The sequence below is a fragment of the Caenorhabditis elegans genome, chromosome X (genome assembly GCF_000002985.6).
Source record: "Caenorhabditis elegans chromosome X".
Classification (NCBI taxonomy): domain Eukaryota; kingdom Metazoa; phylum Nematoda; class Chromadorea; order Rhabditida; family Rhabditidae; genus Caenorhabditis; species Caenorhabditis elegans.
The window spans coordinates 5,705,270-5,729,498 of NC_003284.9; the positions used below are offsets into that span (position 1 = coordinate 5,705,270).

Sequence of the window (24,229 nt, forward strand, 5' to 3'; positions counted from 1 at the left end):
TCAAAACTGATGCAGTTTATCTCGCTTGCGAATCTTGGCTTATTCCGTAATTATAGGCTAGTATGCGGGCTGGCGTGTCATCCAGAAAGTGAAGGATGAGATTTATCATGGTCAACTTGTAGAATGAGAAGCGAATCAGCAGAAGATGGATGAGCGGAGTCAAAACTTTTGGAACAAAATTCGATACACTGTTGTTGTAGAAGGCTATATGTAACTGTACATAAATTTAATAATGTGTAGTTTGTAGTTTGAGCTGATTATCGATGTATTTCGTTACTGTGAAAATGAACAAGAGTACTGAAATTCATACTCTTGAAAATGAAAAAAAATCGTAAAATTCTGTTTTCAACTTTTACTTCTTGATCTTTTGGCCTTTTCTCACAGAATGAAGATTTTTATTAGTTTTTTATTGCCTTGATATTCCAGAGAATCATTTATTTAACTACACAGAAATTGGACAATTTTGCGCTCATTCACACATTTCAGGAAAAAATTAAATAATTTCAAAAACATAGATGATCAATGAAAAATGATTGAATTAAATGATAAAATTGACTAAACAAAGAACGATTAAAAGTAGTTGAGAACAAAATTTAGTTTTAAAAAATTACGGGCGGTTAACTTGCATGTAGGAGAGACTAATGAAAAAGTTTATTTAATTCTAAAATGCACTGGTTGCAGAGTACATATTGTTTTGCTGGAGTTGTCCAGCAATATTCATTCCCTCAATTCTTTCGTAATTCTCATTTGTGACTCTCGAGTCTCCATTTTGACGAAGCTCCACTGACTGTGTTTGGGGGGTTGGCTCAATTAGAACAGGGGGGTTTTTCAGAAGGAACATGAGAGGGGCGTATAAGAAGCTGATGACGGCAATGATGTACATCATCCTGAAAATTATTATCTAGTGTTGTTGTCAATTCATCATTGTATGTTACGTTGGGAATCCTAGACTCTTGACAAGTGGTCCGGAGAAGAATGGTCCAAGGGCAAAGGCGAAGCAAAAGGCGGCATCGGCAATGGCATAGATCGATCCGTAGACACCGACGTGACGGATATCAACAAGGTAGCCCATGAGTGGGAACATCGACGCATCAATCATACCTAGATAAATCTAATGTCATGAAATCTTTGGCAAAAACAAACCGATAGAGAATCCGAGGAGAGCGTGAGGGATGATAAGTCCGGCGACGGACGTTGCAGAAGGAATCGACAGAAGACTGAAACCAATGACGACAAGACCAATGAAAGAGGAGAGCCATCTGGAAGAGATAATTTAAATTTTGGTAGGGAGAAAATATATGTTTCCTAGATTTTCTTAAAGAGTTGTCATTGATATGGTACTAGAATGCCTAAATATCATAGAAAACAATTATCGAAAAATTGTAAATTTTGTTTAATTTCTTGTCAAAGGGGTGATGGAAACTAAGTTGAAAACGTTTTTAGACAAGAAATAAAAACATTTTCCAAAATTTCTTTAAACTTTTATTATGATATTTGGTAATTTTAGCACCATAGAAAATCATATAGAAGTTTTCTGAAATTGAGAAAAAAAAATTTCCCAACTTCGCATTAGAATTAGAAAAGACTAAATTATTTTTGAATTCCCGCGCAAATGAATGACCTAGATTCCAGATTTTTTCCGTTTTCCGATCGATTGGTCTTTTCATTGTATCTTTGACATTTACCTTGAAGCAAAAACTATCAATTTTTCTAATATTTTTCGATGAAGAAAACTTGAAAACCCAGGAAAAGTTTGCTGAATTTCTAAAAATGGCCCAAAAATCGATAATTTGATTTTTGATTTTTTTATTTGAAAAAAAAAACATGTCAATATAACGTAGTGATTCAAATTTCATTCCAATTTTATAAATAACTTTTTAAACCTCATAAACGCTACTCCACTTTAAAAAGTTTCCTTGCAGTTTTAAATTCAGACATTAGTATAAAACAAACCTTCCTATGCGATGAGCCAAAGGTCCAAAAATGTTCGTTCCAATCAAATAAGAGATTGAAGCTGGCAGAAATGCAGCTCCACGTTCCAACGAATTAGCTCCCCATGATTCCATCATCCATAAGGGCAACGATGGCTCCAGCATTGCTATTCCCAGATTTCCGATGGTGATTGCTCCTGAAATTATATAAATCAGGTAATAATGCATTCGTTAAGTTATATTTTTGCTAATTTTTCAGATATTTCATTCACAGAAGAATAGTTCAATCAGTTCAATTTTTATTACCACTCACCTGCAGCAACGATGATGTACGGGTCCTTAGCCAGTTGTTTGATGCTTGAACCTTCCGGTTCTCCTCTATCAATTTTTGGTTGCAAAACCATGAATTGGATTGCTGGAAACATAAATTTTTAATCACTTTAACACATTAATAGACATTCTCACATCCATCGAAGAGAGCAAGAAGGGCGAGAAGGACAAATGGTAGTTCTTTTCCACTCCATTGGTACAATAATCCACCGTACGGAGGACCAACTAGTACTCCCAGTGCCAGGCCTCCAAGCGCTATACCCATTGCACTTCCTCTTTCCAGATCGTCTGGATAAGCTTGTGCAAGCATACCCATTCCTGAAATTATTAAAATGAAATACAACTCGTTTTGGTTTCAGTTGGTTGTACTACTTTACACAGCGAGAACCCTTCCCAGTATGCTTGCATTTACTTGTGAGTAGAAAAGGAGGGAGGCTAGTATGGAGCGGCCGCGTGTGGCGAGTATAACTACACTCGTCGCCTTGCCCCTTTTTAGTGATCAGGTGGCCGAGTGGTTAAGGCGATGGACTGCTAATCCATTGGGGTTTCCCCGCGTGAGTTCGAATCTCATCCTGATCGAATCTTTTTTGTTCCTTTTGTTTTATTAGAAGGTGCATTTTTGAACTGTTAGAAGTGATACTAAATCTAAATTTTTACTCTACTCTCAAAGTTAAATGGGATTCAGAGTATTTTCCCTTTTTCGAACAAAAATCTGGTTTTGTAATACCGTATTTCTTCTATTAATATGGCTGCAATACTATTTTTCGATGGTCTTCCCGCTTGCAATACTAATAGGGAGTGCAAGACTATTAGGGAGTGCAATATTAATTTTCAAAAAATTTTTCTGACTTTGAGCTTTCTGATTTTTTTCTGAAAAAACTCGAACCTTGTGTGAAAGTTCAGAAAAATTGATTGTAATTGCAACAAAAAGGTACAATAACTTCAATTTCATAGAAATTTTACCAAAAATTGTTGCAAAGTAGGCAAAAAATGTTGTTAAAATCTCAAAATTAGTGAGGTGGGTTTGTACCAAAAAAAGTAGACGCAAGACTATTAGGGAGTGCAACACTAATAGGGAGTGCAATACTAATTTTCGGATGTGTTCAAGGAGCAATACTAATAGGGAGTGCAAGTCTAATAGGGAGGCCACATTAATAGAAGAAATACGGTAACTCTCGATTACGGGGTAATCAAATTATTGAAAAATGGAGAAGCTCGGGTTGATAAAAAATGCAAATAATTTATTCAGATTTTCCTTTAAAAAGTTCTCTAACACGATCATTTGTCGTTTTACAAAAATGTGTACTCCCCCAGGAAGAATGCGCATGCATTTTTATGTTTCATAGAATTTCTTAAGTTTTGACCGAAACCATTAAATTTTGATGATTTCCGCTAACTATTTCATAAAATTTCTTATTCAAATCGAAAATAGACATAGCTCTTAATCAGAATGGTTTAGGTAAAGAACGATAAAGACTACATGAAACTCGAAATTGTAGTTCTATCAAAAAACAAAGGAACATTTTATTCTTGCCCACTAAAACAAAATGATACTAAAAAAAACTTTGCGATGAGAATGCTAATTACAAAAATAATTTACATAAAATAATTTCAGAAAAAGCGGATCAGCTGTGAAATCCTCTGCAAATAAAATCTATCGCATTCTTTTTTATGATGCTCAAAGGTTTTTTTTATTTTACTCATGGCTTTCGATGTTTCACGCTGGCACGACCATTTTCAATTGTGTGATAGTTTAAAAGTCAGTTTTTGAATTGTTGCTTCCTTTCCCAGAGCTCTTTGATTTTATGGAAATCATATTTTCATCTTATCATACGTGCAGCCGTGATCAGGTGGCCGAGTGGTTAAGGCGATGGACTGCTAATCCATTGGGGTTTCCCCGCGTGAGTTCGAATCTCATCCTGATCGAATCTTTTTTGTTTCTTTTTTTTGCTAGAAAATTCTCTATTGAAATGGTTAGAAGTGTTTTAAAACTAAATTTTGGTGTTTGTTTTTTAAGTTAAATGTTATTTTCAGCATATATACTAAATTATGTTCAAGAAGGACACAATCTACATGGAAAGGTGATATCTCTTCTAGTTCTCAAAGATTTTTGAGGCTTCTTTTCATTACTATATTGATTCTACAGTAATTATACAACCAACCTGAAGTACTTGTGCATGCTGACCCCACGCCTTGTAGTGCTCTAGCCAACCATAGTGTGAAATAAGAATCTCCAAATGCAAAGAGGATGGTCGAGCAGAACATGATGACAAAACCTCCGAACATAGGCATAGTGTAGCCGATTCTGAACACGACTTTGTTTCCGATACTCCCATTAAATGCCCACCTATTTGTAAGAGGTCCAATCCATGGATTAACTAGAAGCTGAACCAGAGCTTTGGATCCAAACATGAGTCCAACGTGTACATTTTCACTGGCCAGGAGCTTATGCCTTTCTTCCTCACTTATTGTACGTACCGCAGGTTCTTCAGTTTCTACCGGAGGTTTCTTGGCAGCAGGAGACATATATTTTCTTCTATAACAAAAGATTGCAAAAACAATGTGCAAAGAAAAAAACGAGTTCATCATACCGATCATTGTATTCGCGGTTTTTACTATTATGATTTTTTCTGTCCGACTCCTTTCTCCTCTCACTTCGTCCAACTGGGCCGATCGGGTTCTCGTCCCAATCAATATCAGCATTATTACCCAGTTTCAAAGGAACATCCCAGCTGTCATCATCTTCCCACTAAAATAAGCTACTTAATTTCAATTTCCCGTACACGTCCAGTTGAGCAAACCTGACGTTTCACACGCTTTTGAGAGTTGTGACTGAACAGAATGTCAGTTTCATTCGGATGTTCCATACGGAGTAGATATTCAGGAATAATTGGCACTGAGCAAATTACATGTACAATTATTTTTTTCATGTTTCCAGAAACTTACCAACTGTAGTTAGAAGCATATTATCAAGAAACAAAGCGATATATACGATTAAAAGTAGAATTTTCCTATTGTTCCGATAGGTACTGATCCAATCAAGAATGTACGACATACCTCCTTCTTCCAAGTTTTATTGAATGTTGATTCTGAAACTGAGAGAAAAATGAAAGGAAAATTGTGAGAAATGTGATAACAAAACTGAGAGTCTATGAGTCTATACGCAAGAATAAGCGAGCAAGGGGCACGTTTTAGATTCCCACGGTCTGAAAAATTGATTTGATATTATTTATGCATAATAACTTCAAAGGAAAGGCACGAGAAACGAAAGAAGTCACAGAATCTCACAGTTGAATGTCACTCGATTATTATGACTATAGCTGGAGTCCGCGAAAAAAAGGAATTGATTGTGAAATATGGAAGAATAAAGGAGGAAAGAAGGAAAAAAAGCGGCAGAAGCAAAGGAGCATCCTTGACGAAAAAATATAAAGGGTGAACACTGGTAATGACAGCTCATTTCGCATTTTTGTCTATACGGCTTTCAAGAATTCCCGGAATAGATAGAGAAATTTTAGATTGTTGGTGTCGAAGAATTTATTGAAAGTAACAGAGGTCCCGTGAAATGTTCCTCATTTCCATCAGAAAAAGATGTGGGCGCAGTGTAGAGATTCGTAGTACCGGAAGACAATTTTCTAACAGTAGATGGTGGGGGCAGGAGAAGAGAAACCAACGGGCGGAATGGGTAACAACGGAAACCAGAATGATGAATGATTCAGTAAAGAATAATGCTTAACACACACACACACGCACTTATTTTCTTTTACTCAGTATGTAATACAATATCCCTTATAAGCATTGGTTTAGGCAAATTATTTGTAATTCGGTAACTTGAGGGTGAGAGATTTTTCAAGAATATCGTTGATTTTATGAACAAAAGAATTGAAGATATTCACAGAAAAAAGAGAAAGAAAGAGTTTGAAATAAATATTGAAATTCGTTGATATTTTCATATTTTCTCACGTCAGGGAAAACATTGAAAAATTTGGTGGAGTGACTGAGACTGCAAGTTGAAGCATAAAAATGATTATATATGGGAACTATACATACACTTATAAATTTCATACTGTATGACACGCTATCAAAAAAAAACTGGAATTTATCTTTTGTTGATATAAACTTGAAAGAACAAAACTGCGTTACGTATATGAAAAAAATCCAAAAATTTAGGTCCCGCCAATTTTGGAGGTCACGTGTATTGTCAAAATAGGACTCTAGGTGATATTTTGGCCCGATTTCTAGCGGGTACCCACTATGTTCATCGCACTATGTTTACCTTGCGCCCACAGCGGGAATATTGTAACCCGTATGTGCCCGACCATAAAATCCCTGGGGCCCGGTTTTGATGTTGTCTACGACAAAGTGGATGAGGCCTAAAACTTGGCTCAGGTTTTAGCCTAAACATGGACTGCTAAATGCCGAGTATGCTATGAAATTATATAACATTTTTAAAAGTTAAATGGAAAAAAAAATGTGTGCTTTGAAAAAGTACTGTACTTTCAAATTCATGTTTCTGCTCTAGTTTCAACAACATTTCATAGCTTTTCTCACGACTTGTAAAAATGTACAGTTTTTGTTATTGTTAAAGGAAAATTTGAAACAACAGTTCTCCCAAAATGTGAGTCCCTTCTTGCAGTTAACAAAATTTTCTCGTCCCGAGACCGGGTACCGTATTTCTGCAACAAAGACAATTTTCGTAAAATAAACTTCCTATTTATAGCATCAAGCATTTGAATATAGAATTAAAACAATAACTTTCAGTATTGAAATTAAAAAATCACGATGTAGGTAAATTAAAGATCAGAAGTACACAGATTTCTAATATTGAATACAACTTTTTTTTTAACTTATGCAAATAAAATACACATTTCTACCGAATCAAGGCTTATACGAAGCTATAAAAAGTGCTTGAGACGAATGTCTCCCTAGGTGAAATGAGAAGCAAAATCTCATTCGAATTCAATGATGCTCTCGAGAATAATGCTCGCATTTTTCACTTAACTGCAACGCGACGACGTCGCCGCACAAGTCTCATCTGTCAAGTGCCAATGTGCGTGTGAATCGATTCATAGAACTTTTCATGGTTTGAATTCTGCTCGAGTTATGATGAGAATGATATGAGAGCTCAAAGTAACAGCGAAGAAGAAGAAGCAAAACATATTTTGAGTGCTGAACAGGTAAACTGCCTTCTTTCTTTGTGCAAAAGTAGACAAAAATATGAAGTAAGTGGTGAAACGGAGCCAAAGAAAAAGTAGAAAGAGAGATAATGACAGGATGTATTGATGCAATTGCTTCCCGACAAATCATTGGTCCTCATAACGACAAAAAGAGAAATAAGAATAGAGAAACCTTTTAGAGCGACTATTACGCATATTCATAGGTACCCTGCAGAGCCTTGGATGAGAAAATCATTTTTTATATGACGTTATATGGGAGAAAGCAGTAAAGACAATCAAAAGTGGAACGGAACTCACTTCAGTAGTCCAAAATCGCTACTGTAACAAAAATGGAGGCGTCTAAGCAAAAAATCGAAATTACTGTCATAAATTCCTTGACAAGAGCCAATTTTATGGTTTTATGTGTCTCCTCTCTTGGTTTTTTTCTCGCAATTTCCAGTTATAACCGTATTCATGCATATATGAAAATGGAGTAAAGCTCTGAGTGGGGTACAATGTATAATTTATGATCATGTTTTATAATAAACATAAATTCTTGTCACCGAGTTTATAGAGCTATGAAAAATTTGTTTTAATTCAAGTTTGTCAACGTTGAACATGTGTTGTTTTATTGAAGATGGACAACGGTTAACGGAGCAATGATTAAAAATCATTTTTATGGTTCTAAATTGTAACCACTTTTAACTGAAAATAAAATTTTGATATCCAATAAAGACAGATAAACATCAGGAATAATATTTTTTTCAAAATAGAACTTAGATCAGGTTTTCAAATTAATCGATTTAATTTTCGTGAACAGAGAGAGAGTCTATGTAGTTTTTTTTTCCGAGTTCTGAAAAAAACCGTTCAATATTTAAAAAAAGTAGGTATGTATCAAAATAATTTGCCTATTCTTCGATCAAAAAGGTATAATGTTTTCTTTTCAAACAGTTTTCGAACAATGGAGGGCCTCCTTAGCTCAGTTGGTAGAGCGTGAGACTTTTAATCTTAAGGTCAGGGGTTCGAGTCCCCTAGGTGGCTTGACTTTTTATTGTTCCAAAGTTTCACCATATTCTGTTTTTATTGTATATATTAAGTTTTAAAGTACTCCTATTATAAATTATATTTAATATCACAACCTTCATTGTTTGATGAAATTTTCGAATGTTTGGTTTCAATTATAGTTTTGATTCCACGTCTTAAATGTCAGTTTAACATAATAACTTTTCATGATAGGACAAACTGTTATTGTTTTCGGACCCCTTTAAAATTGATGGATAGTGTTTGAAATCAGGTTCACTGTAATCAAAACGCCTATGCTCTTGTGATTCTATTTTAAAATATGTTCCAATAAACTGGATGTTCCATATTTTTAGTGACATCATGCTCTCTTTGTTTGTTTTTTCATGTAACAAAACCAACCCAAAAATCGGCACACATCGCATTCATTTATATGATCAAGAAAAAAACCTGGCTGATAAGTATTTCATAAGACGAAGACATTTCGGTTTTTTGATTTTTATTATTTTCACTGCTTGAGTCGTTCGATGAAAATTGAACAAAAATACTAATTTCGCAATAAGTAATCCGCAGCCAGTTTTGATTTACATTGGTTGTCATCATTTCTATCTTTATCCTTATCAAAAATGTTCTTTTCTTGATATTTTTTTATTTCACAAAAATTCTTGCCATTCATTCATTCTCTCTCCAATTTTCTTGACAAACCACTCTTTTTTTCTTATTTCATCCACCCATCTTTCTTGTTAGGTTCACGTATTATTTGTTATCATTTACCCCGACAATTTATCTTATCAATATATTCATTTTGCTTGCTACAGTGGGACTGTGATTTGCCGAAATTGTTTGTTGAATCAACAACTTGTTCAACTTATTTGGTTCAATGATTTTATTAATTCTGCTACCGGTTGCAATTTTTACTTATGTATTTTTACGGTGAGATCTCTTGGATTTATTTTCTTTCAACAATAAATAGTATTCAGAAATTTTAAATTATACTACACACTTCACAAATGCGGCCTAAATCCAAGATTTGACATTTTCGGAATCAAGGGATTGTTGTGGCTGGACAGCTCTGCCGCCCATGAAAATTTCACACGAATGTGCTCAATGATCGGTGACCAAACGTTTTCTGTGCTCCGCGGAGCCACACCAGTCGTTATTACGAGCAATGTTGATTTGATTCACGCAATATCTACAGAACATTTTGACTGCTTCCATTCTAGAATTGTAAGTTGTTTATGGCAATTTTCGACTATAAATTTTACAAAACGTTAGAACAACTGTTAGAATATCTGAAAAAGTGCTTAAAAATGACCGGAAAATTAGAAGTTGCCGGATAACATTTTTTTATAACCATTTTACATTTTCAAATAACTTTGAGCTTATTTTCAAATGTTTACACTAAAAAAGTCATTTCCAATATTCTATTACCAAATTTTACTAAATAATATTGAGAGAGCATGCCACACTGGCTCATGTTGTAGAATTGCATTTGCTGCTCAATCCTGATTGTACACCAGGGCTCAAAAATGAAAAATTATTGCAATACTGCAAAAATTCTAAAACTTTGTATATTCTACAATAATTATCTTCAAGTAAACTCTAAAAACAAATTAAAAGACTAATTAATATTGACATTTCAGCCGGAAATCTTATCCGATGATCCAATTACATCTGACAATATTCACATGTTTGCTGCCAAAGGTGAGCGTTGGAAGCGCCTCCGGACACTAACAAGCTATGGATTGTCTACAGTCAAACTGAAATTGGTGAGACATATGTTTAACCACGATACTCATCCTTTTCTGTTTAGCTATTTCCAACCATGGACACTTGTGTTTCTGAATTTATGGATCACGTGAACAGCCTGTCAGATGGTCAGAGTGTTGTTATCAATCATTCCCATAGGTTTGAACAAGAGTGTTTATTTATGTATGAAGTCATTGTTTTTTTCAGTTTATTTCAAAACCATACGTCTTATGTGTTAGCCCGGTGCGCTTATGGTCACAAAGAGAAAAACCACAGAGTGAATAACTTTCTGGGTGTTTTCAGCAAGGCGTTTGGAAATTTTGCAGAGCTGCAAAAGTCGACTGCAGAAAAAATTGCTTGTGAGTCACGTATCGTTTTAGACAGCTATTTCAGTGGCACGAATTGCAGATATCTTCCCAGAAACAAAGCTAATTTTTAAAAATAGTTTTGTCGGACACTTCCTAAAAAGTGCAACTCAACAAAAATTCCTGGATTATTTACTTCACCTTATCTCCAATTTCCAATCTCGGAAAAATGTTGATAACAATAATGGAATATGCTGCACGGAAAACGATCATTACAGTCTGCTCGGATTCTTTTTTGAACATCACAATGAGAAGAAGCTGATCGAGAAGGCAGAAGGGCAAATTGATATGAAAAAAGTGAAAGTCGAGAAGAGTATCTCCTATGAGGTGTGAGTCTTGATTGTCTGTAGTCTTCTAGTTAAACACACTGAAGTTTATGTCATTCACTACAAACATCTTCTTCGTCAACAAAAATAATGCATCAATAGTTCTGCTATTTCTGCAAAAAATGATCGGATAATTGAAAAACACAGAATTTTCTCAAATAAGTTTTGAATTCAAAACTGCCGTTCGAAAAATTTGTAAGCAGTAGGGAACTTTTTCAATACCACTCTTATTGTGCCAGCAGGGAAACAAATCACTCAAACAATTCTGACAAACTTTTGGAAATGTATATATTTTGTTCAAAGTAAACTTATGACAATTACCATGCTGCCCACATTTTGCAAACGTTTTGAAACGGATCAAAACTATATCTAAAAAATTTGAAAATTCCCAAAAAACGGTATCAAATAAAACAAATTAAAATTTGAGAACGAAAACAAATACATAGTATCTACTGTAGTTTAAACTGCAGTAGAAGTTTGTAAATTTTTCGAGTTTTTTAAATATCAAAACTTGAGTTAAAATTGGTGAGCTTAATAACTTTCAAATTGTGGAATTATCGAAATTCCGATATTCTGATTTTCTTTTTTCAAAAAAATTAATTAAATTTTTCAAAAACAATAATTAAATTTTCAAATTACGATTATTCAGGAAATTACGGCACAGTGCAAGTTTATCTCTGTGGCCGGGTTTGACACTACATCCAATACGCTGACTTTGCTTTTCAACTTTCTTGCTAATAATCCGGATGTTCAGGACAAAATCTACGAGGCTGAAATAAAGAATCAACCGGAACAAATCAGCTTTGAAACTGTATCTTCTCTTCGACTACTCCAAAATTGTATTTTTGAAACATTGCGACTTTTTCCACATGCTTCACCGTAAGTTTGCATGCGTTCAATATTTTCAAGTTATGAAAATGTTTAGGCTACAAACTCGAATTTGCACGGAGCCATTTAAAATCGGAAAATATCAGTTTTTGGAAAACGTACAAATCGTTGTTAACCCCTGGGGCCCTCATCACGATCGAGAAATTTGGGGAAACGATGTTGATTGTTTTCGGCCATCTAGGTTGGTCTTTACAATATTTTTGTTATTATCAATACTTTTTCACAGATTCGAAAATCTAACCGAACAACAAAGAAAGGCATTCATGCCGTTTGGTGTCGGGCCAAGACAATGCGTTGGAATGCGGTTTGCACTGCTGGAAATGAAAACAACTGCTTTTCGAATGCTGCAAAAATATTCCGTCTTTACAAACTCACCGGTTCACGACAGACACGGGAAAACGGTTCGGATGACTGTCCGAGATACAGGAACAATCTGGCCAACTGATAAATTAGGACTTGTTTTGAAACAACGCTAGCCTTCTCATATTATATGATGAACATTTAAAAACAAATTGTTCATTTATTAATTTCAAAAATTGAATAAATTGCAAAAGAAAAGAGGTTTTTTTTTAATAATCACTTGTCAGATTTATGAGCCTGGTTTCGAGCTCTGCGAATGAAATTTCGTCGTTTTCTAGTTGCGTGATCTTCAAATCGAATAGTTTCCGTTCCGGTGCAAGGTCCCCATAGCTTGACAGTCTCCAACTTTTCCAGCATTTCTCCATTGTGCATCAAACTGTCACGAGCTTTGTATCCAGTAATAGTAGCGTTTAGGGAAGTTATATCCAATTTAGAGAACCTGAATTGAAAAATCAATTTATTATATGACACTGTTTCAAGACTATATATTATAACTAAAATCAGCCTAAAAATTACAGCCCAGAGGGATCACCACCAGGCAGTGTACCTGAATCCCAGATCCGCAGTGCATAGCACTTGAATAACGGATCGTCCTTTCATTTTTTTTAAAAAGGGAATAGCACTAAAAGTGAACAAAAATTTCTATAATACCAAAATATTTTTCGGAGTGTTCTAGGATGATATTCGGTTTTATTGCATGATTATATGGAATAAAAACTAAATTCCAGTCGCTAATTTTCGGACAAGACCAAATGGTCAAAGTTTTTGAACTTTTAAAAAATTAACGCAATCCTTTTAAACTTTCAGCCGCCATAAAACTTTATTAATAGTCTGAGCGTGTTTGTAAGTTTTAAACAAATTTTGCTACACATTTTAAGAACATTTATAGAGCAATAAAATTGGACCCTAAACATTTTGTTAATTACCTGTTATTTGGTACACTCCCTATGTACACAAATGGGATTTTGTACCCTCCCATGCACTCCAAAACAACTTCGTGTCTACCATGCACATGTGCATAAAAGACTCCAAGCCGTGGCACTTTTTGATTGGATTTAAAAGTTGCCTTCATATTTAACATCCAACTGTTTAACATCCGTTTGACCTTCACGCTACGAGTGCCTGAGCATTGGTGCAAGTTGACGAGGATTGGGAGAGATGTATTCTAAAATGTTTGAAATTGCGTGAATAAAATTTCAAGACCCTGTACACTAAGAATTATAAGTTCCTTGCTAAGATATTCGATCGGTGGAACCAAGTTCCAGTTGACAAACAGGGAAGATACTGTCACATTGTAGTCAATGGCGTTATTGAGTTGAATTACAAAAGCACACATTTTTCCTTAAAACTAAAGTATCTCGTATTTTAACTGACTACTTCTGATACCGTTTTTGGAGCAAACTCTTTCAGTGTAAGCCAAACTTCCAGTGTACTCAACATCCATGTTTACCGGCTTTCGCGTAATGTCAGCAACAATCGAATGGTTTTTCACATAGTCGGTATACCTGAATTAATTTTTTTTTGAAAAGTTAGCTAAAGTAAATTGCTAACCATGAGAGCATTGTATGCGCACAAAAGTTAAGAACACAGTCGTTGACATTGTTGTCGTAATCATGATTCCCTAATCCCAACAGTAATGGAATAGGAAAATTGTCGTACCAGACTTTCTGAATATAGAAGAGTCAACACCTTTTTTCATAGTCTTTACTTCAAAACTTACCCGAAACTCGTGTAACTGATGAAGATGCCCAAAATCAGTCAAATCGCCATTAATAATCAATGCTGCCGGCTTGTAGTCCATACTCCCAATTAATGCATCAAGAGCTTGTCGCTGCACACGATTTGCAAACCTGCTCTCCAACGTGGTAGTTGATTCCTTACCCTGCCGCACTGTTTCATTAACTTCAACCCCTGGTAGGAATTCAAGTTCCTAAAGTTTTTATTCATTTGGAATAATTATAATAATATTGTCATGTTATTTACATTGTCCAAAAAGAAACGGGCTCTATTTTTTTTCGAAACATGTTTACACTGCACATTGTCTTGTTCACATGGGAAATGAAATTGAGTATCACCCATTAATAGGAATGTTAATATTTCTTCTGGAATTGATGTAGCTGTAGAATTATCCAGAACTTCTTGTGGAATTTCTTAAAAAATGAATTTATATTAAATTTTTTAAATGTTTCTTTTTTAATTTTCAGTAAACATTGAATCCAGGGCTTTTTTTTTTGAAATCTTAATTTCAAAAATCAATATCAGAATTTTTGAAACAACTTTTGAAATATGATTGAACAGTAGATCGCATCACAGTTCATTTACGGAGTTCGCATTATGCCATAGTGAGAAAAATGGGATCTTTGAGATCTGGGCAGGATGTAGAAGTGGGCATCACGAAAACGACAAAAATGCCTCAGAAAGTTCTTCAGCCATCTCGAAACAAAATTTTTAGAAAAGTCAGAAACTTTTTTAGTAATGCCCAAAAATTTTCCAAAATCTTCAGACAGTTGTAGAAAGTTTTTTCAAAAATTTAAGAGCTTTGTTAAAAGAACTACATTAAAAGTTTTCAGACAAATGTAGAGATTTTCTTTCATGAGAGGCAGCTCGCTTTCAGGGCCTGGCCGAAACCTGCCCGGCCAAATTTGACCTCAAAACTTGAAATATCGTTCTTTGTATATATACGAAGTACATGCTTCAATCTATATTTCCAACCTGTGATGGTTCCATTCTCCTGAGATATTACAGTAGAAATGAATAAAATTGTAATAAATATCGCCAGCATAATTTCTTGGCGCATGAACGAAATGAATATTTAACTGAAAAGTGTTGAGGAATAAAATGCTTGAAAATTGTGTTTGTTCTCGAAATATTTATATTAAAACGAATGGAATTTGTTGATTAAACCATCTCTTTTCACCCACCCCACATGATATAAACAATGACTTCTTCTTCTTCGTTGTCTTCTTTTTCTTTCTGCACCCCCTTCTCAAACAGCTATACGATTTATTTTTTCAGCATTGAGTTAGGAAATTGGCATCCAAGTTCAGTTACATGTAACATTTATTGACACTATAAGAACAAAAGTACATAATAAGTTATTGTTACATATTAGATATTACGTGTAGTTTCAGTTTTTCTTAATGAAGACTTTTTGAATCGAATCGTTTTGATTTGAGAATGAAAAGTTTTGATTGTGCGATCTTTTTTCATAGACACTGGTAGTTGGAAAGAATGAGAGGAATTGAAATTGACTAGAAAGAATTGCAAAAAGTGTTTAGATGGGAAATAGAAAGAAAATATGGAAAAGATTAATGATAAAGAGATATCATAAAAATTACGAATTTAAAAAAAAACACTGTTTATGTTTCGAATTTATAAACAATACATAAACACTAGCTCCAGGTTGCGTTCAATGAAAATAAATAGGAAATGTAAAATGATAGAATGGAGAAAGAATCAAAAGAAGACACCGGCATCAATTCAATAACAATTTCATCTATACATATGCTGCAGTTTGCCAAGAAGACTCCCGCGGATTACCACCTCCGCCACCCGTTAATTGTGAACTTGTTGCTGGAGTCGATGCGGACCTCATTGCGTGTAATACAGGTGGCGGCGCAGTGGCGACTGAACTCGTCGCCGATGTCGTCGTTCCGGATGTTGTGATTGTCGTGGATGTCGGCGACTTAGTGGGAGATGTCGTTGTTTTCGTCTGAACAGATGTCGACGTTGACGGTGCTGATGTTGACGGGGATGCTCCAGCCGCAGCCGCCGCCGCCTCGTCGCCTATTTTTGTGGAAAAGATTGCCGGGTGTCGAATGCCTTGCGGTTCCTGAGATCCATCGTCGCCGCTCTTGCCCATCCGTTTCAATGGTTCTTCAGTAGTTCGGCTACCATTCGGTTTTGTTTCAACTGCCATAGGAGTTGAAGTGGACGTTGTTGGTATGTCATCTGACCGAGGCTTCAGCTTCTCTTTTTCTGATTCAGGCTTGACTACTTTTTTCTCCGTTTTCTGAAATAATGTTTGTGTGCCGATAAGCATAACATTTTAAAAAGGTTATGAAATCACCAAAACCAGTATTAAAATTAATTTAATGCGTTTTATCTATATTTTGCAATTTAAAAGTGGAGTGGCGTCAGTCAGTTGCTTTTCGCTCTTAGAAAATCTGTAGAAATTCATAGAAAGTCAAAGAAAATCGATCCGAATGGTCGAATATAACTGTTTAATTTTTTTTTATTGTTTCCAATTTTTTGAATTATTTTTTAAGTTTTGCACCGCGTCTACTTTGTTCGAGTTTACCGTTTTTCGACTTTCAAAGGCATGGCATCAGAAAATGAAAATTAAGAAAAAACAGCTAAATTTGCCGAAAAACGGTTAGCTCCGGAAAACTTACAATATGAAATTTTTACAAAATGATTTTTTTACAAAAAAAACTTTTAAAAAAATCATTAAGAATTTAGAAACATTTAATAAAAATGTTTACAGTTAGGTTTGGTCATTACGACTCATGTTCTTTGAAGTAAAAAAAAAACTGCGGACGTTACTACGCCTTATTCAAGTTATTTCTCGGTATACAGGTCAAATCAAATCCTATAAATCCCCGTCAGGAAATTCGAAAAAGGTTACTCTAATATGTTCCGATATCCCTACAGGGGTAGACATTGGAAAAAAGTGTATCAAGCAAAAAGTATATGCATGCATAATAGAAAAGCCCGTGTCACATTGAAAATTCAATAGAGCGAAAAGCTGGGCAACGGGTGGAAAGTCCCAGTTTTGTTTTGTTTTTAAAGAATTAAGCAAGAACTAAAACCTCTATCTTAACTCTGAGTTCTAAACACGCTAACATCGAATTTTCAGTTAGCACTCACACTTTTAAAAATGCTCAGCCGGTTCTTGCTGGGTTCGCTCACATTGTTAGATGATGTACTGGCGCTGCCTGCATTTACTTGATTTGCTGATCCACCGAAATTGGTGCCAGCAGCTGCACGACTTGCAAATGATGGCCCGCCGGTTGCTGGTGAGTAAACTCCAGACGCCTGAAAACTTAATTTTCGAATCAAAATTTACTGAATAGAGAACTGTACCATTCTGTCCTGACTGGTTCCTGCTGATGGGTTGGGATCGCTCTTTGACACTGCATGCGAGGCTTTTCGAACAAACTTGTTGAAAATACTCAACGTGTACTCCTGTAATATTCAATAATCATTTTAGAAACTAAACTTATATACGCAGTTTCTCATATTTTTCCGCCTTCCCTCACCGATTTGATGTTCTCGGTTTACTAACCTTTTGTTGATGAGCCGCATTAGGCCCGTCATGCTGCAAATGTGCGTGCTTGTTACGTTCAGACTCGTTAGGAATCTCGCAATACGAGATATCACCGTTCTGATGGAATGGAAAGTTGTTTTGCTCGTAGATCGTGCTCGGCAACTGAGACAGAATTGGATCTCGTGGCGGTAGGCTTACTTTTCCCGCGTTTACTCGATCTGAAAAAAATATTTTGCGTGTTTTTTCTTACTAGGAAAGAATCTAAAAGTGTCATTGGACTTTTGAACAAGAAATGGTTCATTTGATAGCACGCGTTGAGAAACGGTTAAACGGTTAGACTTCAAAATACGAAAATGAGCAGAAGAGCAGAAGAAGCGGCATACTATCGGTGGCCTGGTGCACAGTTTTGTGATTGTATCAAATAGGAATTACGTTTGTTGCCAATACTTAATACACTTTTGTGATTTTTAAAAAAGTTTGAAAAGTTTTCTAAAAATCAATTTCATGCTTCAATTAATTAATTATGGTCATAAAAATTTCAGATTTTCAGAATTCTTCCAAACTTATTATAAATCACAGAAATTATATGTATTCACAAAAAAAAATTATTTTGGTCTGATACAACCACACATTTCCTCAGAGCACCGATAGTAGACCGCCTCTCTTGCTTTGGGAAGCTGCAGGGGCTTGCTGCAAAGGTTTTTTGGTGAACCGTGTTTTATTCAAAAGTCCGGTGGCACCTATCGAGTGAGTCTGATGATACTAATGATCAGTCTAAACATATATATTTTTAAAGGTATATATCACTACTCTTTCATTGTTCCCTATCACTTACCACTATATTGAGCTTCTGACATAACTGTCAAACATTTTTGCGACACTTGTCCAACAGCACAAGACCGTTTAACTTGCTCCAAAGAACCATTTAAAACTATTCGTGTTACTTGAGGGTCTAGCGTATACTTGTGAAGTAACGGTCTTAATACTGCTCCCGTCGATAAAGAGTGTCGAGCACGAATGCAGACCAATCTGGAAAAAAAAAGGCATTTCCTGCAAAGTGCAACCGGAAATCGTCTAGATGAAAATGGAAATGCTAAAAAAATCCGGAAACTAGTTCTATTTGGGAGTTTTTTTTCGTTGATCTTGTATTTCCCTTTCGAAAAAGGCGGTGGAATTTAATTTCTAACAAGGTTCTATGATCATGCTCAATGTAATACTTAAAATTGAAAAATAAAATGAACGGCGCGCAAGGAAGGGGAAATTGGGTGGATGATTATATTAGATTACCGAACACCACACAATCGTATTCTTCCCAGAAAACGAAAACGTGTAACAGCTGTAATATTCTAAATTTCATTACTTGCCAATATTAGAAAATTGAAAATTGAATAAAAACATTGTGACGGAAATGAAACTCACTTTGTTGGCGTTGACGCTGGATTTTTGAACGAAAAGTTGGCGGGCAGAAATTCGATGATGAACGAGACGACAGGAACAAGTCGGAGTGCACGGGATTGTAGCGCGTCGATTGCCTGTCTGGCTGGATCAATAGTGCTTCCAGTCTCGGCGTCTACAACCTCGACGTGCATCCGATCCATTCCCTGTGCATCCGCCATTTCTTGCGTCCATCGACGAACCGACATTGTCTGAAAAAATTATTTCATTTTTCTTTAAAAGGAAATCCCTTTTTAGATTTAGTTTTATTATAGTTCTACGTTCCGTTTTCACCGCGAGTTTTGAACTAACACAAAAAAGGAAATTTGTTCAAGCTTGAATTGTTTCATGCACTTCATCAACTTCACACTTTTTGAAAGTGTTGAAAGTTTCGAATTTTTTGCCCACCAAAGAAGCGGTAAATTTAAATTAAAGGTGGAGTACGGCCTGTTGGGAAATGCAATATGGAACTGTTTTTAAATATTTCTGCATAGGTTACCTTCAAAACGAGTGTTTTGGGGGTGAATTATTGCGGGAAAGTTTAATTTCCGACATGCTCCTAATTTTCACGGGGACTGATCAAAATCCAATACCGCCGCTATTCGTCCATTTTGCCCGTTTTTGCATGGCGCGCTTCGGCGCCGATGTATTCAATTTCCCTAATTAAATTCCACAACCACCAGCATCCCCTTAACTCCCCGGAGGCGTCGTAAAAGTTGGGGCGGCCCATCCTTTTGCACAAACAACACTCGTGTACGTGAGTACAGATATCTGCACATATTAATAAACACATACAAAAACTAAAACCAAGCACTGAAAGACAAAAACATGCGTTCATGTATATATATTTCATTTCCCCTCTATCAAAATTGAGAGCAAACACCTTTCTCGGCGAAAAGTATAATTTTCCTCTTTTTTTCTCGTTCTGAGAAGCCATCCTTGAGGCAACATCATAAATTCTCGATGAAGTTTTTTAAGCTAAGAGGCGAGAGAAAAAGAAAAGAAGAGAAGCCGGTGCAGGCGACGCGTATTTCCGGAAATGTTTTATGGTGAAAACGCGAAGGCTTCTACTACTTGGACACTAATTGGGACCCTTAGTTTTTTTTCTTTCAACTTATGTTTTGATTAAGAAAAATAAAAGGATGAATTGCAGTAGAATTTAGTCACGGATTAAGAAAAAGGTCATTGGTGGGTTTTATAAGTAGATCAGTTGGGGGCAACGCCCTGACTTTTTTTCAAATTTTTGCCCATGTTTAACAATTCATTTTCAAAATTTTGCATTTTTTTGACAACATTTTGAGATCAAGAAGCTACCTAGCAACTTCCTGGCATCCAGGCAGATCAAAAATGATTTTTTTTCTACATAGTGTTGCTTCAATTTTTAATTTAAGAATCAAAATTTTAGCTAAACATAAATAACCATAATAGCTAAGCTAATCAAAGCAATTTTACTGTAGCGAATCCCAATTGTTTTCACAACAAAACTATATTAGTGCATTCTTACAATCATTTTGAGGACATTTACTAGCTAGGGAGTCTTGTTTGGTGTCCAGAGAATTATAGGCAAGATTTGGAAATTCTGGGTTCAAAATCTAATTTCCATCAATTTGATGTTAAGATATCTATTATGTATTATGTGAAGGTGTATTGAGATATATGCAAAAAAGCAACTAAAAATGTAACAGCTATTTTTTGAAACAGGAAATTTGAAGCTTCTGTCTAAATTTTCAATCGCTAATATCTACAAAAACACATAGGATCCCTAAAAAATAGGGGAATTTTTTTTTGGTTTACTATTTTATTGGGTTTTTAGTTAGGCATGTGTGAGTATTCGGAATGGAAAACATCAAATCGGGAAAGACTTGAATTTGAATTGAAAATCTCTACTGCAGTAGATTATTCAATTGAAACTATAACTTTCTGGATACCAAAAAAAAACACTCTCGTTAGAGAAACTAAAATGAAACATTACGCCAATAATAACATGCCAGACTGAACAAGAACAAAAAAATTCACAGGATAGAAACTTACCGGATCGCTGAGTGTAACCGTTTCCGTATTGAATTGATCCCCAATCATCAGCTGGCAGTGCTTCGGCTCCACAGGTCGACATCGTCGTAGATGCGTCGGCGACAGCGAGTTCTTCTTCACGGGAGACGTCATCTCAGCCGGCATACTGTATTGCTTCGATGCTGCGAAGATATATCGTCGTTTTGATCCGGCTGACCCGACAACACCTCTTCCACCAACCGCCGAGCCGGACGCGCTGGCGTCGGCATCGTCGTCACAATTAGTGGCCGTGTTGCTATCACCGCGTCGCAATCGGCGCGAAAACCGATCCAAACCGTGCCAAAGAATTGACTTACGTTTTTCCTTTGTCGCTGCTGGTGCGTTTGGAGCAGGCTGCGACTGTTGCGCAGCTGCTTCAAATTCGTTCGTATTATTGAGGGCTGGAAAAAAACGCGATTCATCATGACGTATCTCTTTCAATTTCATTCCCCAGTCTGTCTCTCTCTCTCTCTCTCTCTCTCTCTCTCTCTCTCTCTCTCTCTCTCTCTCTCTCTCTCTCTCTCTCTCTCTCTCTCTCTCTCTCTCTCATTTTTTCTTTCCTTTTTGTTGTCCGTGTTTGGTCCACCCGTTGTTCAAAGAAAAACCCACAGGTTGGTTGGCTATGCCCATTTTTATCTTCATCATCCGCCGCTAGTTCTTCATCTGTGAAAGATGGTTGAGAGTTGTTTGTGGATCGTAAGAAACGTGGCCAGCAATCGTACTTCAACAAGTGAAGAATCTGGAAGAAAACTCAGTATCATCTATAAGACTTTTAAATTTCAAACCTGATATTGTGCTACGTCATAAGTATCTAAAGGGAATCCACCACTTTCAACAGTTTCTCGTATTCGCTTGCTTGTTGAATTGTCAATGTTTACGGGCTCAGTACTATTCATTGCAAAATATCTGTCAAATATTCGACGTCCAAAAGATGATCTCTCCTAAAATCGAAAAATATTTATGAAGAGAACCCTCAATGTGTACCTGGAAGTCTTGAATTTCTTTAAACTGCTCTACAGCTAAATAGAAATTTAAATTCTCTGCACAAAATTGCTGCTCGAGAAATTCTTGAAATGGAGCCCGTAACACTGGATCGCGGATGACTTTCTTGAAGATCTGCAAATATAAACTTTAATACAATGATCCCTTGTCACAAATATAAAATGTTTGTTGTATTTTGCTCATTTCTCCTGACAACTTCATCATCAACAATATGCTTTTGGGCCATAAGCCTTCTGAGCACCCCTGACTTTTTATTTGGCCACAAAACTACTGGCGATCCGTTGTCTTCCCCCCGCTTTTTTTGCCACATTGACTGGGGAACGGACAAATTCCAGATGATTTGTTAGTCAACTCCTTCTCTCTTTTAACTTCTCCACCCAGTTCTCTTTTTTTTTCTCCTTCAACCCGGACGGAGGACGGCTGTGCTCAGTCGTCGTGAGCAGTCTAGAGAGCTCCGCCCCTCAACGACATCCCACACTGGAAAAAAACAAATGATCCGACCGGCGCCAGAAAAAAATAAGAGACCCTTTATTTCAAATCAATATTAGTACTGAAATAAATATCCTTTTTTATATTGGCGGTAGAAAAAGAGAGAAAAGAACGTGTAATTCGCGTTGTGAAAGGGCATTGAGGATTATAGCAAACCCCTGTCTTTTGAACAAAAAAGAACAAGTATCGCACAGACTCATCCTTTTCAAATCTATGACAAAAACGAAACTTATTGACGAACAGCTTAACAAAAAAGGCATTAAGCAACATTTCTATGAGCTATTGATGTCAAGCTTTTAATATTCTCCCGAACAAAAGAAAACGTTTTTTTATTGTACTTGGCAGAAAATTTTTTTGACTTTGGGTCGGAACATCTGGATCCAATTTCGAAGTTTGTCGGTAGAGATCAAACACGTTTTAACTTGAACAATGTCATAAAAATATAATGATTCTTGCATTAAAACAATGCCTATTTACTTAAGTTTAAAGTATGCATCAAGGCCTAGTGTATACAAAACCAAAAACTCACAACCAGATCCATATTCACAGACGCCGGGAAACGAAAGAAGTGAATATACAGCAACTGAACGTTTTTTTTCTAAATGTCCGTAGAAACCGAAATTTGGGGTGGAGACAACAAGGAAAAAACAAAAAAGGACATGTCGAGGACACGATTTAATAAGATTTGTGTTGGTTTGAAGCAGCGACCAAAAAAAACGAATAATTAGGACCCCTCACAACCGATATTCGATCTTTTTGCTCTCATTTTTGAAACATCTTATTGTTGTAGAATCTTACATAGTTAACATAATTTTTCTATTTTCTGACATCAAGTGTTCAAAAAATTGTATCAAAAACCACTACTTACCTTCAACTCTCTCGAGGAGTTCGTCTCATTGGATGCCACACCAACGCCCATTGATAAGCACGAATTTGAAGTTTCATTATTAGGTGAGGTATTTGTTGGTGTGGCCGGCTCGTTTCCTGAGCAAGGAGTCGACATTTATCAATGACCGACAGTGCTGAAAACCAAAAAATCAATAGTATACTCGTTTTTCTCATTTAAAAACGATCACTCCACAAAATATACATATGAAGTTTTTCGGTTGAAAAGTTGAATTTAGTGACAGAAAAAAGCAAAGATGTACATTAATCCGCGTCAATGTTCATCTTCTGTTATTATAGACGTGCATAGACACAAGGAAAAACATGTTTCAAGACAAAATGCAAATAATAGCCTTGCATGAGTCGTAGTAATAGTAGTCGTTGATGTAAAAAAGTGGTATTAGTTATCGCTTCGCGCGCCTCTTTTTTCTCTCTTTCTCATTCTTTCAAGCTCTCTCGCTCACTACACTCACGCCCGCGCACACACAACTCATGAAACATAACTCACAGCAAAACTCACGCATGGATGGCTGAGTGCGCGAATGAAATGCTCAATGGCAGTGAGTGCCGTGGGAGGGAGTGGAAAAACGAAGAAGAGGACTAGAAGCAGGAGCAGGAGAAGAAGAAGAAGTAGCAAGGAGGAGAGGAGGAAGACGACTACCACGCATGTGGAGAGGGTGGCGTGTGCGGCAAATACTGAAGACATACATACACGACGATGATGGAGGTCTGAAAGGCAGAAAGAGGGACGTGGAGAGAGAGAAGGCTCGCGCACGCTGTGGCGTCTTTTTCCGAAAAACGATTTGTGTGAGCGGCGGCAAGGGTGCGACATGGGTTGCGCGAAATGCGAAAATGCGGGGAGTGCAACGACATGAGAGACGAGCAGACAGTTACGGAGAGGCTACTATTGGAAATGAAAAAAAGGCGGAGAGTTCTAAACAGAGAAAACAAAAAGAATAAGTTTGGGCAGAGAGAAGCA

The 24,229-nt window shown here is 36.3% G+C and overlaps 4 protein-coding genes and 8 non-coding genes across 13 annotated transcripts; 8 read left to right on the forward strand and 4 right to left on the reverse strand.

Moving 5' to 3' along the window:
- Window positions 1-31: 31 nt before the first annotated feature.
- Window positions 32-162, forward strand: W01C8.12. The gene has a single exon (NR_071108.1). It is a non-coding gene; the product is annotated as an Unclassified non-coding RNA W01C8.12 (non-coding RNA).
- Window positions 163-420: 258 nt separating this feature from the next.
- cat-1 (Major facilitator superfamily (MFS) profile domain-containing protein) lies at window positions 421-5,356 on the reverse strand. The gene is made up of 11 exons (NM_001029765.5): window positions 5,208-5,356; window positions 5,063-5,157; window positions 4,853-5,010; window positions 4,609-4,797; window positions 4,424-4,566; window positions 2,397-2,579; window positions 2,245-2,346; window positions 1,954-2,128; window positions 1,144-1,259; window positions 936-1,101; window positions 421-887 (listed from the first exon to the last, which is right to left on the reverse strand). The coding sequence occupies exons 1-11, from the start codon at window positions 5,314-5,316 to the stop codon at window positions 662-664; spliced, it is 1,662 nt and encodes a 553-aa protein (NP_001024936.1). The 5' UTR covers window positions 5,317-5,356; the 3' UTR covers window positions 421-661.
- On the forward strand, window positions 2,759-2,840 carry E03E2.t1. The gene has a single exon. It is a non-coding gene; the product is annotated as a tRNA-Ser (tRNA).
- Window positions 4,106-4,187, forward strand: E03E2.t2. The gene has a single exon. It is a non-coding gene; the product is annotated as a tRNA-Ser (tRNA).
- Window positions 5,357-8,380: 3,024 nt separating the features above from the next.
- E03E2.2 lies at window positions 8,381-8,472 on the reverse strand. Its single transcript, NR_071109.1, has one exon. It is a non-coding gene; the product is annotated as an Unclassified non-coding RNA E03E2.2 (non-coding RNA).
- On the forward strand, window positions 8,383-8,455 carry E03E2.t3. The gene has a single exon. It is a non-coding gene; the product is annotated as a tRNA-Lys (tRNA).
- Window positions 8,473-9,252: 780 nt separating the features above from the next.
- On the forward strand, window positions 9,253-12,293 carry cyp-43A1 (Cytochrome P450). The gene is made up of 9 exons (NM_076560.12): window positions 9,253-9,367; window positions 9,415-9,661; window positions 10,078-10,203; window positions 10,248-10,342; window positions 10,391-10,542; window positions 10,592-10,875; window positions 11,524-11,753; window positions 11,800-11,943; window positions 11,989-12,293. Exons 1-9 carry the CDS (start codon window positions 9,315-9,317, stop codon window positions 12,236-12,238), a joined length of 1,581 nt encoding a protein of 526 aa, NP_508961.3. The 5' UTR covers window positions 9,253-9,314; the 3' UTR covers window positions 12,239-12,293.
- C41G11.1 (Calcineurin-like phosphoesterase domain-containing protein) lies at window positions 12,269-14,999 on the reverse strand. The gene is made up of 8 exons (NM_001038442.7): window positions 14,835-14,999; window positions 14,106-14,272; window positions 13,843-14,052; window positions 13,674-13,789; window positions 13,509-13,627; window positions 13,333-13,463; window positions 13,049-13,287; window positions 12,269-12,561 (listed from the first exon to the last, which is right to left on the reverse strand). Exons 1-8 carry the CDS (start codon window positions 14,917-14,919, stop codon window positions 12,339-12,341), a joined length of 1,290 nt encoding a protein of 429 aa, NP_001033531.1. The 5' UTR covers window positions 14,920-14,999; the 3' UTR covers window positions 12,269-12,338.
- Window positions 15,000-15,170: 171 nt separating this feature from the next.
- Window positions 15,171-23,754, reverse strand: rgs-6 (Regulator of G-protein signaling rgs-6). Of its 2 annotated transcripts, none has more exons than NM_001307892.4 (12): window positions 23,234-23,754; window positions 21,859-21,990; window positions 21,660-21,815; window positions 21,484-21,613; window positions 21,192-21,275; window positions 20,857-21,017; window positions 18,811-19,037; window positions 18,227-18,420; window positions 17,410-17,609; window positions 17,208-17,309; window positions 17,034-17,159; window positions 15,171-16,134 (listed from the first exon to the last, which is right to left on the reverse strand). In NM_001307892.4, exons 1-12 carry the CDS (start codon window positions 23,366-23,368, stop codon window positions 15,619-15,621), a joined length of 2,163 nt encoding a protein of 720 aa, NP_001294821.1. In that variant the 5' UTR covers window positions 23,369-23,754; the 3' UTR covers window positions 15,171-15,618. The 2 variants fall into 2 exon arrangements, with proteins under 2 accessions (NP_001294821.1, NP_001294820.1); NM_001307891.4 differs by having other exon boundaries at window positions 15,472-16,134; window positions 16,992-17,159; window positions 23,234-23,387.
- Window positions 16,774-16,960, forward strand: C41G11.11. Its single transcript, NR_071110.1, has one exon. It is a non-coding gene; the product is annotated as an Unclassified non-coding RNA C41G11.11 (non-coding RNA).
- On the forward strand, window positions 21,077-21,226 carry C41G11.9. Its single transcript, NR_071111.1, has one exon. It is a non-coding gene; the product is annotated as an Unclassified non-coding RNA C41G11.9 (non-coding RNA).
- Window positions 23,691-23,913, forward strand: C41G11.15. Its single transcript, NR_071112.1, has one exon. It is a non-coding gene; the product is annotated as an Unclassified non-coding RNA C41G11.15 (non-coding RNA).
- Window positions 23,914-24,229: the final 316 nt, after the last annotated feature.